Source organism: Etheostoma cragini, chromosome 7 (genome assembly GCF_013103735.1).
Source record: "Etheostoma cragini isolate CJK2018 chromosome 7, CSU_Ecrag_1.0, whole genome shotgun sequence".
Taxonomy (NCBI): domain Eukaryota; kingdom Metazoa; phylum Chordata; class Actinopteri; order Perciformes; family Percidae; genus Etheostoma; species Etheostoma cragini.
This window is the reverse complement of record NC_048413.1, coordinates 10,388,789-10,405,886: the sequence shown is the minus strand read 5'-3', so window position 1 is coordinate 10,405,886 and position 17,098 is coordinate 10,388,789. Positions and strand designations below refer to the sequence as shown.

Sequence of the window (17,098 nt, the reverse complement as noted above, 5' to 3'; positions counted from 1 at the left end):
TGTGCATCATGGAATTGTGATTGAATGTACAGTGATGACGTGTGAAATAAACGAAACGAAACGAAACGAAACGAATTAGGTCAGAATGATAACCAGATCCTCACCATCAATGCACATGAAGCACAAAATTACTGTAGTCTCCTCAACATGCTGCCTTGTTGCAACAAACCACAGCACAGAGAATGCCTTTCTGTTTATTGTCAAGCTTTTCTTTTCAGGTGCTATCTCAAAGCCGTAAACATCATCTCTGGTCTAGTTACTTTCTTCTCTCCCCGGGCCTCCGATCCAGATGCCTGACCCACCAGCGCAGTCACAATGAACATGAACCCCCATGCTAATAAGAAGAGTGCAGCTGAGCGCATGCTGGATGAGGCTCTCCTGATGGCCCACACTGTCCAGTTAAAGGCTGTGCTAAAGCAGGGGCCACCCATTTTACCCCCATAATCATCCTCAGCATCTCCCTCTTCCTGCAAGTCCCAGTCGGGATCCTGCTTATTTGCCTAGGTGAGAAAATATACAGAGCCCAAGCCCACCAGAGGTGTTTTTGTCTGTGAAGCTTCACATCTCTCAACCTTCAGCCTTTTTATGTGCATCCCAGCAAGGTTCACCAATGTCAAGGGACACAACTCATTACCAATTCGACTCGCTAGCTGGAATTATGGCTACAATAACTGATACCAGGTCAGAGTTCACAAGGTTTTAGTGCGGCTGTCAGCCCTCGTGGGAGTGGATGAAGGAAGGTTACTATGTTTCTTCGTTGTGTATGTGCATGTAAATGTGTCAATCTGTGTTGGTGCTCATGTTCTATGCATGTTTTGGAGTAAATAGAAAGAAAGAAAATCAACTAATTCTAAATGTGGCATAAATTCACACATCCAGAGATTATGAGGATGTCTGCATTTAGCAGCCACATCCTGAGCTCGGAAAAACAGGTACATTAAGATGGTAAGGTGAGTTAGGATAAAAAAGAACCCGTACAGGGTACATTTTCTTCTGAAGGATTGAACAGGCACTCAGTGGACCTTAGCCAGGACATAATGACTCATTTCTCCAGAAGTAATGAATAAAATAGTTATCTCTATTGCACTCCTCTCTCAATAGTAAATTATAATCTTAATAATCTAAAAAGAATTTAGAATTAAAAAGTTTAGTCCATGCCCCCCATAAATGTTTGGTTTAATTTTTTTCCTCTTACTTGAACCTCTTTCAATTAATTCTATTAAGTTTGAAAATGCGCTGTGTTCACAAAAATCACATTAGCTGAAATTAATCATCATTATAATAATCAGTCATATCAACTGTAAAATAAGATGTTTTAATCTTAAAGAAGCATGTATCATAAAGAGGGTTGGTCAGCATTTGAGAGTCATCACACATTCTAGGAACGCATGGCCCCTTTTAACCCTCTCCATCCTCCAAATCTTCAAGCAAAACGCCCCCCCCCCCCCTCGTTTCCACCAGAATATTAAACACAACTCATTATCATTGATCTTTTCATTCATTTTCTTTGACTGTTCTAAACCCCGTTGCCCTCTCTGCCCTCCCCCACCTTCCTCCCCTCCCTCTAACGTTGATCCAGCTCTGCTTAAATGGAGCCAGTGGTGCATGATGTGAGTGGCCTACATACCACTGACCCCCCCCCCAACCCAACCCCACTCTACCCCACCCCAAGCAGATCACACCAGTTAACCTTTGGTAATCCCCCACAAACACACACATCCATGCACAGACACGTAACATGTCTCTGTGGAGTCACTGTATACTCCCCCTGATCACACCTCACTTTTTAGTCATAACTAGGCCCCTGTGATGATAAAGATGACAACTTTTATTAGTTGATATCTCATTATTACAACATTGATTATCTGTTTAGAACAAGGTGTTAAAGAACTGGTAAATTAAGCTGTGTTGAAAAGGAAATACAAGCTTCCCTTGATCAGTTCACTCTTCCCTTTATTGTTCAGTTTTGTTCTGTGCACTTTGAATCAGAAGCTCATTGTCTTTGACATAAATGGCTAAATCCACAGCAATAGATTGACGCCTAACGTAGAGTATGATCACAAGTATGTGGATGTTAAGTTGAAAGTAGACACCGAGTTAAGGATCACATGTAAAAAAGTGAACACAATATTTATTCAATCAAACAAAATTGTCAACAGATTGTCAACAGATAGTTTGTTGATTTTATACCATACATGCCCACTACATTTTTTGAAAAGGATATTCCACTTGTATGGTACTCATGTAAGCACTAAATTGTACATGGAGATTATTGTGTTTGCTGACATTAGCTTTGCCACTGCTTATTGTCTGGGTTCTCACAGACCCCACTGATGTATGTATAAATATAACAATAATAATTTCACAATCAACCAGTTTTTTTTCTATAAATCTAAACAGACTTATTTTTAAGTCTCTGAGACCCCAGACAGAAGTTATGAAACATCTTAAACATTTTATCAGTTCACAAATCATGTTTATAAGCAATTACAGTATAATTAAATTGGAAAAGCCATGAAGTATCAAGGTGCAGAAACAACAAACTATATTTTTGAGCTATTAAAGAGGGCCCTGATCTCCAGGAACCGGAACAGAACATTTGTATTATTATTGTCATTGTATTATAATTTATACAATATCTTTCACATACAAAACACATACATTTTATTCAGTTCAGTTAAAAAAAAAAAACAGTTTGCACAGGGAAAAATAAATCATCTGATTCCCTTATCCTCATATGCCCTTGTTAAAATGAAATATGTGCTATTCAGCATTTTTGTGTGATCACTCATGGACATGTTACTTCCCTGAACCAAGACTTAAGTATATATGGATTTATACTTGGCAGTAAATCTGTTTATAATAACTTGGCTTGAGTCCCAGAATCAAGTAGACTGCTGATGCTTGATTGGACATTCATTGAATGTGTGTCTGTTTGATGTTTAATTGTATTTCCTGCTTCTGTCTGCAGATCGATGGAACCTGAACGATTAACAAAAGCATTGGAGATTGAACATCATGGAAAACTTGGCCACAGGCCAGCTTTTATCATAGTGGTAGTCAACGTCTTCATTACAACCTTTGGAGTTTGCAGGCCGAACCGCAGCAACTAACAAAGAACACACACAGACACAGACACAGACACAGACACAGACACAGACACAGACACAGACACACACACACACACACACACACACACACACACACACACACACACACACACACACACACACACACACACACACACACACACACACACACACACACACACACACACACACACACACACACACACACACACACACACACACACACACACACACACACACACACACACACACACACACTTATTCTTTCTGTTTTTGCTGCTCACATATATTCTTTATGCTCACCCTCTTTCTCTGCTCCCCTCTCTCTAAACAAATAGGCATTTTCTCTCCTGCCTTACTGTGCAGTTGTCTCTAATAGACGTCCATGTAGTCAGCATGTTTTTGGGCCTCTCCTCCCCTGACCAACCATTTACTTCACAATCCCCTACCTGACCTACAAACACACTGACCTCTCCAGGCTCTTAGAGAAATTTCCAATGGACAACAACTCACAAAATCCAACTACTGTTCATTAACCAGAAAATCATTGTCCTACACGAAGACAAAACAGTCAACAATAGAAAAACGGCAGTAGTGACAAAAGGGGTCTGGTGTGTAAACAATACATTTGTTCTCAGTGGACAAACATGGAAGTGTATACAACTGCAGTCAGGCATTTGTGAGGTCACACTGTCTCCTTTGCTGCCCGACAGTGACCCTGAGCACTGGCCAGACACAAAAGCACAGTGAAGCACACGCACACACACACACGCACCCACACACACACACACACACGCACACACAGGCAGCAGAACAGGCTTCCATTTTTAATTGTATTGATGACGTTCAAGCAAGATGTCATGGTTCATTTCCAGACAGCTCTGACCAGGTGGTTTGACGGGTCTGCTGAACAAACGTATGCAACGCTGGGTGTGCCTCATCTGACTCAAAGATCTTTCTCCCCTCCACAGCTCTTTACCACTACCAACACATCTGCCCCCAACCACACAAGTTGTGGCTAACATTCAATTATAACAATACTTGGTTGTGCCATGACTCTCACTCTCTGTGCTCTGAGCAAAGCTGGAGTGTGACTGTGGTTCTCTGGACCAGCAGCTGGTGAGTCAGAGTCAACACAGCGCGGACCCAGCAGAACTGCTTGTTAAAATGCAAGCCCTAATTAGACTGTGTTTCATCAATGTCACTAAAACCCCAATTAGAGTCCAAGCAAATGCTCATTTTATACACTCCAGTGGTTTAACACAAGGACATAAAAGCAGTTTGAGTTTCACTTAACCATCTGCTAAATACCTGAAGAATATTCATGTTCCTCTCTGTATCTTCTTCAATTGTGACAAAGCACTTTTCAGATGACAAACCAACGTCACAATCTGATAATTTTCCTCCTCCACAACTATCATTGGTAACCGTGGAAACTGCCAGACGAGCCAAGAGCCAGATTGATGACACACACAGCTCCACTCAGGCCGATCTGTGGATTGATATATGTATATATACATAATGTATGTCTAGGGCTCCATCTCAGTCCTCAAGTGGAACATGAGCGGCTCTGTGGGGGTCCAACATCACAGGATGCTGATGATCATCGGGGTTGTGTGCGTTAATAGCTCCAACTTGGGAATGTGGATACCAGTCTTTAAACTGAACAATCACCCTCGAGACACTTTCAACCCCCTTTACCGTCTCCTCATTCCTTCTTTCTCGCTAACTCCCCTCTCTCATTTGTTGCTCTCTCTCTTTGCAGAGGCGTAAATGCAATCTCAGTGCCGCAAATCTCCTGAGATCAGACCCCTGAGATAGGTGAGTACTGTGTAAAGCATCATTAATATGGCCACTGTCCTACTGATTCATTATTTTTTATAAGAAATACTTGAAAGGGCTCAAAGTGAGTAGGAGATGCATTCGGACTGCACACATGTCTTTCTTTAGCGGTCATCAACGTTTAATGTAGCATTTAATTAAGTTGACTCTAGTCAATCAATCAGTTTGATTGTCATTATTATTTAATGTGGCTGTTTGTTGCTCTAGTTTGTTATTGATATGGCACACCAAAACATTTTCCATCATGTTTCCCGTTTTAGTACACTGAATGAGGAAGCACTGCCCTCTAGTGTATTTATGGATGCTATTCAATCAATAAAATAAAAGTTTCTTCGTGATATCTGCCTTTCACGTTCCCAGTGCCAGACACGAACCTACCATTGTGTGATTTTGGTATTTAATGCTTTCGTTAGTAGACTTATGCAGACTCTTTATTATTGTATTAGAAGGCACTGTAAGAGGGTGAGTGGGTGGAAATATATGTCTATGAAAAACTGTAGTGCAGTATGTGTTTTGCATGCACAACACTGTCAGATTTAAGCTACTAACACTGGTGTTTTCCTAATAGATTCCATGTGTACAAATTGTGCTTGATTGCATCTTTCTCGCTCTTCTGTTGGTTTAGTTGTACCTGTTATGGCAACTCTACATTCGTATTAGCATGTAGAGTTTGGTGAAATCATGTAATTTCAAGCATGACTCCAACTAGTTCAACCTGAGGTCTAATCAGGAGTGATTGAAAACAAGTTACTCATATTATCTGATTGGAATCATTAGTTCTGTACACATAATAAATCCAGATAAGACTCAATACATTTTTTTCATGTAAAGAGATGTTAGCTGTGGGGCTTCAAGACACAGCGTCTCACGCGGATGTCAGCTTCAGATAATAAAAACCAAAAGTCAATTAGTGCTTACAAATGCGTGACATTCTTAGCACTCAAAGAGTATGTGAGTTTGGCACACCAAAGTGGCAAATTTTACAGCTTTTCCTTCTCACAGGGTTACTTTTTAAGCATTTCAGCATCTTCACGACCTCATTTCGTCTGCTTTCTAACCTCAGCAGAGGAAATGAAAACATATATAGCACCTTTACTAAATCTTGCTGCAGAGCAGTGAAGAAACAGACCAGTGCTTCTCAGTGTCTCAATTTCTGTGGGCAGAGAGAGTGGCAACAATGAGTTTTTAAGATATGTGGGGAAGGGTTTTGGAAATGATGAACAAAAACAGAGTATGTTTTAAATATGAGATAAAAGAGTAGGATGGGCTTTGGTTGATTTTGTGCAGTTCTTTATATTCAGATGTCATTTTAAATGCCCGAGGACAAATAAGTCTGGACACTTCTCCATCTTTCTGTATGACTCACCTCCGTAATAGTAGAACATTGCAATACCAGCAGCAAAACTCAAACACCTCAGGAAGAACATTGGTCCTACAGAAAGAAAGATAGAAGATAATGTTCTCATCAGTGATGAATAACACTTGTAAACAAATGAATTTAATCAGCTGGTGGGCATACGAAATGTGCATGGGTCAGTGTCTTCCTAATAACTCTATAAGAACTAGAAAGCTTAGAAAAACTGAAAAGTGCACTAATATATGACAAGATTCAAGAGCCCAATCTGCTCTCTGAAAAGACAGTTGTCTTGTTGTTCAAACAAGCCATTTTGTCTATAGAAACCATCATGTCCTTGCATGACTTATGATTGGGAGTCATCACTGATGACCCATTTCCCTGCTGACACACATTTGACCCTGTGGATACGCCCCACACTGTTCAAAAGAATGCATGACAGAGGAAGCTGTTTTTGTTGAGGGGTTTACATGTGGGCTTAACTGACCAACAATGCCATAGCCCTGGATGTAATGAATGGTGATACAGTGCAGAGCAGGCCGGGCCCACATTCTGAAGCTTGGGGTTAAAAGGTTCAGTAGACAACTGTCAAAGAACAAAGCTTTTGGGCTTAATGGGCTTATCTGAAAATCAATGAAGGCGTACAGTGTACTCTGACAGACACTGTAACTGTACCATATTATAAAAAAAAAACTCCCTAGTAGTCATGCTTCAAAATTAAACTTCAAAACTGCAGCTTAAAGGCTTGTTGAAGCCCATTAACTACAAATCATTATAATATTACACTACGGTCCGCAATTTTTTTAGCCACCGGTTTCAGTTCATGCCAGTATATAGAACTAAAAGTAATGTTGCAAAGACTAGACACCTTCCTTGAAAAGGCAATCCATCCAAATACCCATTCTTTGACTTGATTTGTGTTGCCTTTTGAAAAAGAACATGAAAAGAGCTAACAAACAACACACAAAAGAACATTCTCTTTCCCCTTATATAAATATGAAACTCCAAAGTGCCCATTTTTGTCATCCTCTCATTTTAAAGTTATGTTATCATCACATTGTAACGCAGTTTTAAGAAGGGAGCATCCAGGTTTGAGAAATGGCTGTTATGAACAGAGCATATTTGCACTCATAAGCTCTGTTGTCATAGAACCAAATCAAATACAAATCAGTCAAGTTTATAGAAGAACAATCACATGTTCTTGGATACACTGGAGAGAAAGTGTTATAAGTTGGCATATTAGTTCCTGCTTGCAACTGCATTTATACTTGATGATAACATACATTAGTCAACATAAATTGTGAAGTCTCTGCAATGTGATTTCCATAGTGTTTCCTGGAACACAGGTACTCAATCCAACAACATACGTATGTGTGCTTCAAAAAGTTGTTAACTTGTAATTAAGGTATACATCCTGCGGGATAGATGGTTGCGACATCACTAAGAGCAAAACTGTTTACTGTTAACTTTCAGCTAAACTTCCAAGGTCACATTAAGTCTATTACAAAAACTGCTTTTAACCATCTGAGCAACATAGCAAAGGTTAGATCAATTTTAACAAAGAGTGATGCAGAAACTCGGATTCATGCCTTTGTGTCTTCTGGGCTAGACTACTGCAAAGCCCTGTCTTCCGGCCTCCCTGCATGTTAACTTGGAAGGCTGCAGCTCGTCCAAATCGCAGCAGCCAGGATAGTGACAAGGACCAGGAAATATGACCACATAATGTCTGTCTTAACCTCAATCCACTGGCTACCCGTACAGGCAGGAACAAATTTGAAAATCCTCCTTTTAACCTACAAATTGCTGAATGGCCTTGTACCCGCATACCTAGCCAAACTGATTAACCCCTATACCCCTGCAAAATTGAATTGAATTTACAAGGAGTGTACTGGCTAAAAACGTGTAAATAGCTGTGGTCTTTCTAACACCACATAGCAGATGCCTATGTATGCATTTTAACTAAAAAAATATAAATCCAAAACAGAAAGCTCATATAATGCTCTACTGTGCTCGGCAGCAGTGCGAGGTGTGGATTAGATTTACCTCTCTCATTAAGGACATGTCGCTCTGGGTGGATCGCCACATTGTTAGTCCATTTTGGATCGGCCACCTCTAGAACGGAGAGTAAAAATGGTTAATGGGTAAACCAAACACTTTAAATAACAGCTTGTGCTTGAACTGTAGTCCAGGCAGCACATTGGCTTCTCTCTGAATAGGGGATAAGCCTCCATAAGGCCAGACAGGGTAATTACACTATGGGACACCGGGGAAGCTGCTTAGGAAGATTGGCCAGCCCATCTCACCTAAAACATATAAGAGAAACTGGACAACATCATTTTGAAAACACAAATGAAAAATTAAGGGGAGCATAAATAGATTAATGTTTTTAAACAAATAACTTGTGCAAGCAGAGAGGTTTTCAGGTTTTAACCACCAACACACAAGATGATGTGTTTGAACACTGGCACATTTCTTTGCCAGATCCATTTGGATTTTCTGGATGTTGATGTCACTTCCATTTTCTTTATTTGGACCATGACAAAATAAAAAACCTGCTCTTATTCTACTGTACCTTTATCTGATCTCCTCACTAAACTGCTACAAGGCATTTCTGGACTTTCATCTGAAAAATACATTTAGGTGTGACTCTGCTGGACCACATTTCTGTTTATACCTCTTTGTATGACTCTGGTGGGCAGGCTGGAGTAAACGTCCTCAGCGTGGATGTGAAGTCCTCTGTAGAATTCATAACACGCCTCCTCGCCTTTCCCATGCAAGTGCTTCAACAGCTCAGGTAGCCGCACTCTGGTGGGCACGCTCAGGTTCCTGAACTGCAGGGAGACATACGCTGAATTGAATCACTAAACACACCTGTTTACCTGCATACTTTGGTTGCAAGTTCCATTTTTAGTTTAGCAGACTCAAGTGTAAGGACATGATGATTGTCAAAACAGGATGTTTTGTGTTGTCAAATGTTATCTGTAGTGACCATGTGGGCTTCCTTGTCACTGAGTATCTGGGGGTATATCCTGTTAAGCTGCAGCACCAGTCTGTCCACCAGTTCCGCTTCCATCCTCTGGTCTGAACACAGGAACTGGGCGTCCCTCTGGAGCTGCTCATGATAATCGTCAATGTCTAGTCAAGAACGATAGAAATGACAGTGTTAAAGGAGAGACGAGCAAGAGGCGGTGTCAAATAAAATGCACTTTACACTACAGATACACTTGAAAAATCGTATTCATAAAACACATCAGCGATCTAACACTGCATGTAACATTTTGTGGTCAGGTCCAAAAAGTTATGACCCTGTAAATTTAGAGCATGTTACAAAGCTCCAATTGAAGGCCCGCAGATTTTATGTCAAGTCTTAAGTAGTTTCTTAGTACGCAGCGGGTCTTGGCATCAGTCTTGTTCTGAAAATAAATGACTAAGAGGTTTAGTCCCCTGTTGAGAAATGTGTTTTTGTCCATTTTAAAACACCGGCATGAATACCAAGTCAACAGAGTTAGGGCGTGCATAAACAACAGACAGATTTTCTAATGTAAAGCCTGTGAGGCATGCAGTAGATCTCAGTTTTTTGAAGACTGTTACAGGAGCTGCATGGTTCAACTCAATGTTCATTTGAGGCTGTATTTTATAGCGATTTCTGCCACCAAATCCCACATTTTCCTCCCAACTCACTGTTGATGTCCTCCCCTGCTACATCTTCATCACTGAGGTGTAAAGGGACACTTGGGTCATAATGACAAAAAGGTGATGAGCATAGAAGCAGATCTCCTATTAAGTTTCTCTTAGGAAGTCTTGGTTATGGGTTTACTCTTGACCATTGTTGATCTTTGCCTGTGCATTAATGCAATTCCCATCAGTCATTGGGATTTCTAAAAAATGTCCACATTACAAAGGCAAATTTTTGCTTGCAACTGATATTCAACAATTAGTAAAGATGCAGCAGTTTTATATTATGTAATAGAGTTAGTTCTGTGTTAAATTTTTCAGCAAGTAAATCTAGTTTACATTTTCTTTATACAAGTGGCAACATATTTAAACAAGTCAGACAGAATTTTTTGATATAAACAAAGAGTAGCAAGTGTTGATAAAACTGCCTTTGACCAAACTTCACTTTCAACTTTGACTGACACAAGGAAGAAACTTAATTGTTCATTCATTTTTCATTCGTAGCTCTAATAAATAATATAATGTAAAGATCAAACTGCTGATGATTTATTTATAGGCTTGATATCTGAAGATAAAACTAGGTAGTTGGCCGAGTAGTTAAGTAACACCCAATACTTCCGTCACAAGAAGCCAAAATGAATGCATTTCATAACTGCTATAGCAACAACTAAACTTAAAACTGGAGATTTTATGCAACAAGTGGCGCACCCACACAGCGCAGTAGGCGGTCAGCGATTCCTGGAAGTCAGCCCGCAGGGATTTCTGTAAATGATCCAAAACGAGTAAAAACATCTTACCCGTGATTCACAAACCTGTCATACTGACATACAAACGGCTCATGGGACTCTTGCTCTTTCCAACCGACAGCCTTCCGATAAAACTTCCTGGTCTCCCTGGCGTGACGGTTTGTGCTGTCCAGTACATCACCACGCTGCGCCGCCATAGGGCCGCATCACTGACCTCAGGGTGATTATCAGTCCGCAGACACCGACGGTGGACTGAGCTGACAGGTAGATTACCCGGATCTAAGCTTTCTGTTGCAAACAGCAACACAGAAGTGACATTTATCACTTTATTTTATTCCCTTCTTCAATTTATACCAATGTCAATTAGACCTAATAATAATAATAATGTCGAGGGGTTTACATGTGGGCTTAACTGACCCACAATGCCACAGCCCTGGATGTAATGAATGGTGATACAGTGCAGAGCAGGCCGGGCCCACATTCTGAAGCTCGGGGTTAAAAGGTTCAGTAGACAACTGTGTGCAAACTACCTCATTACACAGTCGACATCACTACACTGCTGCAGCTATATCATGTAAACATTCAGATTGGTCTATCAAAGGGAATTGTACAACGTTGAACTCCAACCATTGCATTATCAGTAGAAGTTTTTCATTTATTTACATTCTTTAAAAAAATGTACACACTGGCATGTTGTGCTTTTCAGCTGCTCTCCTTGCTAAACAAAATGGACTTTCCAGGCCTGGATGAGTTTCTCAGACAATTTCCTTAGCTGTCTACAATGTATTGTGAACTACTAATTAAAAAAACATCTTAATTTGTTAACTTTAAACAAAAGACAACATTTTTATATGGTTTCTGCAACGCTCAATTGAGGGCATGAACGTCCCATGACCTTCTAATTACATAGAGTGCCATCCAACAAGGCTGATTTCCTGAAAGTGCAATGGCTCCCCTTTTCAGACAGAGGGCAGTGTGCCATTACAATTTACAAAAGGCACATAATCTGTCTGTCGGATCGGTATGCCCATGGAGCCGTTATACTGTGCAGAACTGCAGACATTATAATTTCAACAAGACAAGGAATGTTCAGTTATTACTTCCTATAGTGCACATCATTCAGTCCACCATATTTGGCCAGTAAATAAGTTCTTGACTGATGGTATTCACCTCCTTTGTAATGTGTCCTCACACTGATATAATCCGAATGGAAAAGTCTTTGGCTGGGTTACTATTCCTCGTGTTGGACTCATCTGTGGTTGATGGGTTCACTCCTGAAAATGTGCTCTGCTGTCCTCCATCCTGCCACACCACACCAGGCCCCATTGCTGAGATCTTGTAATCTGGTTTCATAGTTTGGCTGGAGGACAGAGGATGTCCGATGTAATCAGGTGGACTGGAGATCTGTGCAGATTCTACATTTTGGAGTACGAGAGGCTGGTTGTAGCCAGGGAGAGTAGAAAGCAGAGGAGTGCGGCCAGGACTGTAGGCGAACTGCTGATGACATCTGTGGAGGAAAAAGACAGAAAGTTATTGTTTCTGCTGCTCTGCATGTCTTCAGGGACATTTTGAAAAAATATTCTCCCTTTTTTGACTTTTGAGAGCAAAAGTCAGCCCACATCTCACCTGCAGGCCTGCATGTTGTCACACATGGCTGAGTAATCGGTGTCCCACAGTGAAAGCACCTTGTCCTTTGTATTGTTGTTGTTGTTGTTCCTGCTTATGTGGCCGCTGTGAGACCTGCTGTTGTCCTCCTGATGTTGGGCCTGCTCCTCCCAATGCCACATATCTGACTCCCTGTTTAAAATAATCCAAATAAACCTACAAGTCAGTATTTTAGTTTGTAAATGCATCACAGGGAACTTTCTGTTAACTCTCATCTTTGCTCTTCTGCATCCTTTACTTGGATAGAACTAAGCACATTACCTACAATTAATTAGATTTTTTTTTCCACTTGATATTATCTTTCCTACCTATTATCTTTTCCTATTCCTATTATCTTAAATGCTCCATTAATCAGCTTTGACCCTCAGCCCTTATTTTTACTTAAAGGTTCCTTGTAGTGTTTTTGACCTCCAGTAACTATGAATCTGTTAATCTATGGGTGGGTCCTTGTTTTGCTTATCTCATGCCCAAATACATTTGTTTTAGATTTGTAATACAATTACATATTGTTGCACAAAAATATGCAGCAATGTGCCAAGAAGAGACAGCGAGCCAGTAAACATGGATCTAAACAATGCTGGATTTAAAATACTTTAAAATCGGCTTTGCAAATGTTTTATGAGGAAGGAAATGCTTTCAACACATTTGTTAGAGCTCAGGGATACACACAATGCATTTTTAGTAAGTAACATCCATAGCTTTTGTTTCTCCACAGGGTCCCTTTAAGAAAGACTTGATATGAATGACTTTTACTTGCAATAAATGACTTTTACATTGTGGTTTTGTTACTTTTAAGTCACCTGTCATGCTCTTTACTTCGGTCCTCTTTGATGCAGTCGAGGAAACAGCAGGTGATGAAGGCAACAGACATGAAGAAGATTATGGCCAAGCTTACGATGGATGCCAGCACAGCCACACGGAAACCATAGTCCTCATAGGGAGACAGAGCTGGAGTGAGAGAGAAGAAAACTGTTGAATGATTTATCGATTTTATTTCCATATCATGCACTCAACCTGTTAGACAACCCCATACATCAGGCTGCAGAATCTATGTGCAACTATTTCTTATCAAACTCAGGTACCACACACAACACTGCCATCTAAGGCATTACAAATAAAGTCAGGCACATGGACGGCTTAAGCACAAGTATTTCATTATCATTTAACCAGTGGGGATTGGCAAAAATAAAGTCATTTTACATGCAAGCTGTTAACGGAAAGGACATTAAAACATCAATTCAGTTTTTTTTGTTTCAGTTTTACATGAGGCAGCTTCTTCTCTCCCATGATGATTGATCCTGAAACATAATTAAGATCCTGCTCTTACTTGTTCCCCTTGCTCATCAAGAGAGCGGCTAACTGCACCTGCTTGAAATTATTCCTCTCTATCTCCATTTGCATTAATAATCTCTTTTAATGAGCTTTTTTCCCAAGCAAGAAATTATTTTCTCTCGAATGTGTCCTCACATTATTTATAAGAATTAATTATTGCAAGCCAAATCAAACCTCAAGTGTCTTCATGTAACATTGCCCATAACCACAATGCCTATCACATAATGTTTAATGTATATATATATATAAATATATATATATATATCTCCTATCTCTTCAGAATAATGAGCAGACAGAAAGTTCAGGGGAAGTTTTGCAGTTGCTGCAGTTCTCCCAGTAAAAGCATATGGAACATTTTAAGTGCACACACATATTTGGGTTATAAAGTGTATGAATGACTCCCATTATTTTCTCCAATAACAGACATATCAAGGTCTTTGTTCCTACTCACGTTTACAGTAGTTCTCCCCCACCCACTGGGTGCTGTTGGCGCCCAAGACACACATTAGCTCACTTCCAACCAGTTTGTGTTTGGCTGGGCACTGCAGGGAAATGACTGTGCCCACAGTTGTGCCATTGCCCTGGATGATCCTCTGGGTGCCCAGGGCTGGCAGGGGCATGGGTGTGCACTGAGCCTGGTTGTGACCTGAAAAAAAAATCTAATTAAATCATGTTGTAGATTTTAGATGTGCATTAATCATCAAAAGTTCAGCGAAAGTTTGAATAAATGTTTAATTAAATGTATCTTCAAAGGAAAAATTGTTTTTACAGAGATGATCAGACAACTCATAATTCAAAAGAAGCACAACAACTATTCAGGGTGAGCAGTGTGTGAACAATAACAAAGGATGAAGCACTGCAGATGAGATTCATGGTGGGATGGGACCATCATTCCACAGCTATCACCACTGAACCCCTGTAGGGTTGCACAATGCGGCATGAAAAACAACAGCCCCCCTGTAACAGCCTGGTGCTGCGCTGTATCGGATTCTTACAGTATATCGAAGCGGGAAACGTGATAAATCATTAAACAAAAGGCCTGTGAGGCAGCGGAAACACACGGGCCATCTGGAGCCATACTAAACAACCGGTTATCATACAGCACAGCACAGTGCTCAGCATACAGGAGGGAAGGTCTGTCACTGTGTACGCCAGCAGTCTGGCAAGAAGAACCTCCAACAAAAGAGTGTCACTTCATCATGACACAAGCTGTTGGAATGCAAATAAACACAATGACATCAGGTCAGTGAATTCTTACAGGACATGTGATTAGGCCAAGGAAAAGTCAAAGCCAGCTTGTTTACTGGTGAGAACCTGCTTCTGGTTTTGACTAAAAAACAATGGACTTGTGGCATTGGAGAAAGTTTGAAGTGGTCATCTTTTTAATTTTCAAATGGGAAAACATCCAATAATCTGCCAGTAGCTGTTCACTAGGATAAAGATGTTAACACCACCCAAGGTGTCAAAGGTTCGTGGTGTCACAGACAGAAAGACAGACACACAGACAAAAAGACAAAAAGTCTAGCAAAAAGCAAAAAAAGTATATATTTCTCTTTTTAAAGAATGACACACGCATCTGTTCAACTTTTACTATAAATATCCCAGCCTCAACTGGGATAAACACTTATCTGAAAGCTATTAGCATTAGCTCACCATATTTAAGTTTATGTAACACAAGGACTTCCAATAAATGAGCATCACGTTTATGTAACGCGCGCGTGTGTGCGTGCGTGCTTTTGACTGTGTGAGCGTGTGTGTGAGATGCTCAGCTGTGCATCGGCGCAAGAAGTTTCTGATGTTAAAACCTTGCCTCCCTGTTTCACTTCTGCTTTTTTGTGTTTTGAATGATTAGATCTGGAAGAAATGTGCGCATGAAGTTCAATTGATTTTCCTTCTAAACCCCCAGCTGACAGCTTGAATGATGTTTGTGTAGCCTATTTATTAATGCGATTTATGTATTATATCATAGGCTATGTACTATTAACCGTATAGAAGTTGTTAGGGAATTGGTATCACAACAAGTAGCCTACAGTAGGCTACTGTAAGTCTCTAAAGCATCAAGGTAACCCATACACAGGGTTCCAAGACACACAGTTTAGAGGTTAGGCTACCTTGTCACAAAATATGTTTATGGAAAATCCTAAAATACAAGCCTGTATATTAATAATAGAACTGGACTAAGAGATGGCATCTGTCTTACCTGACTTACTCCGGTCACGGCTGTCATCTTTGTTTGTAAAATCAGTCCTGGACACATCTGCTATTGAAGCTGTTGCTGCCGACATGGTTATGACAGACAGACGCCCACCTCAGTTCGCGCTTTGGTTGTGCGTAAAGACTGCGCAACGGTTCTGCAATGTGCCCGGTAGGGATTCCGTATAAATGGAGTTGTGCGTGAGCTTCTACGCGAGATTTCATTCGCCCACCACTACCTTCCAGGGAACAGCTTGACATCCACAGAGTCCTCCCACAATGCTTTCTCACCGCAGCATTAACGTTTACTAATTCCCCGGTTTGGACAGCGCGCTGTGACCGCTGTCGCGCAAGTGGATGAGCCCTCGAGAGGACGAAGAGAATAAAGGGATCGTTCGAGATCTTGTCGACCAAAGAAAGAAATTAGTTTGTGGATTACATCAGGTCAGGGTCAAGTTCGATATCCGAGCTGCACTTTGTGATCAAGACGGTGACGACAGCAGCAGCAATAAACCCGCTCTTTGTGGGCAGGATGTCGCACCGCTGCTCTATTCGAGTCAGGATGTGGTGTTTCAGACAGGGTAGAACATGTGATGAAAAAACAATCAGTGATGTAAAGTTAACCTTTAAGGAATACATTTTGCCACTGAGCATCTTACAATCCTGACTCCAGTATCCAAATTTCTACAGTTAATGTTTGCACACACAAATCAATCCTAAGTGTTTTATGAGAGAAAGAGAATTCTAAATCAAAGAGAACTGGTTCACAAAGAGATTGGTTGCTTGGTTATGTCCAAACTTCACTGAAGATATGCAAACTAGGACCTTCCATCACTAAACTAATACCACAACCTTTAATGTGATACATGATGCTCATTTACAATGATGGCAAATTGCAACAACAGTAGTACCAAATACAGAGGGAGGAACAGTCAAACTGATAATAGGCTAAAACAGAGAAGGGTCTTATAAAAGGTGTGACAGGGAAAGACACAATTTCAGTGAAAATAGTACATGGGAACACATTTAACTATACAATGTCAAAACTGTTGTTTTCATGTAAATAACCACACTCATTGCTCCTTAATGTTCCTTTGTCTGATTACATGACTCATATCATTTTTTTCACTTCTCTGTCTGTGTCTACCTGTGTCACAGTTCGGTTAGACCTGTGGTGAAGGTGATAACTGGTGACCTGGATG

The 17,098-nt window shown here is 40.6% G+C and overlaps 2 protein-coding genes across 2 annotated transcripts; both read right to left on the bottom strand.

The window, feature by feature from the left end:
• Positions 1-3,333: 3,333 nt before the first annotated feature.
• On the bottom strand, positions 3,334-11,017 carry LOC117947958 (caspase recruitment domain-containing protein 19-like). The gene is made up of 6 exons (XM_034877332.1): positions 10,773-11,017; positions 9,275-9,420; positions 8,960-9,116; positions 8,329-8,397; positions 6,298-6,363; positions 3,334-6,084 (listed from the first exon to the last, which is right to left on the bottom strand). The coding sequence occupies exons 1-6, from the start codon at positions 10,882-10,884 to the stop codon at positions 5,969-5,971; spliced, it is 666 nt and encodes a 221-aa protein (XP_034733223.1). The 5' UTR covers positions 10,885-11,017; the 3' UTR covers positions 3,334-5,968.
• A 323-nt stretch (positions 11,018-11,340) lies between these two features.
• On the bottom strand, positions 11,341-16,438 carry LOC117947957 (sushi domain-containing protein 3). Its single transcript, XM_034877331.1, has 6 exons — positions 16,136-16,438; positions 15,904-16,105; positions 14,155-14,349; positions 13,172-13,319; positions 12,333-12,503; positions 11,341-12,213 (listed from the first exon to the last, which is right to left on the bottom strand). Exons 2-6 carry the CDS (start codon positions 15,986-15,988, stop codon positions 11,895-11,897), a joined length of 918 nt encoding a protein of 305 aa, XP_034733222.1. The 5' UTR covers positions 15,989-16,105; positions 16,136-16,438; the 3' UTR covers positions 11,341-11,894.
• Between the last annotated feature and the right edge of the window lie 660 nt (positions 16,439-17,098).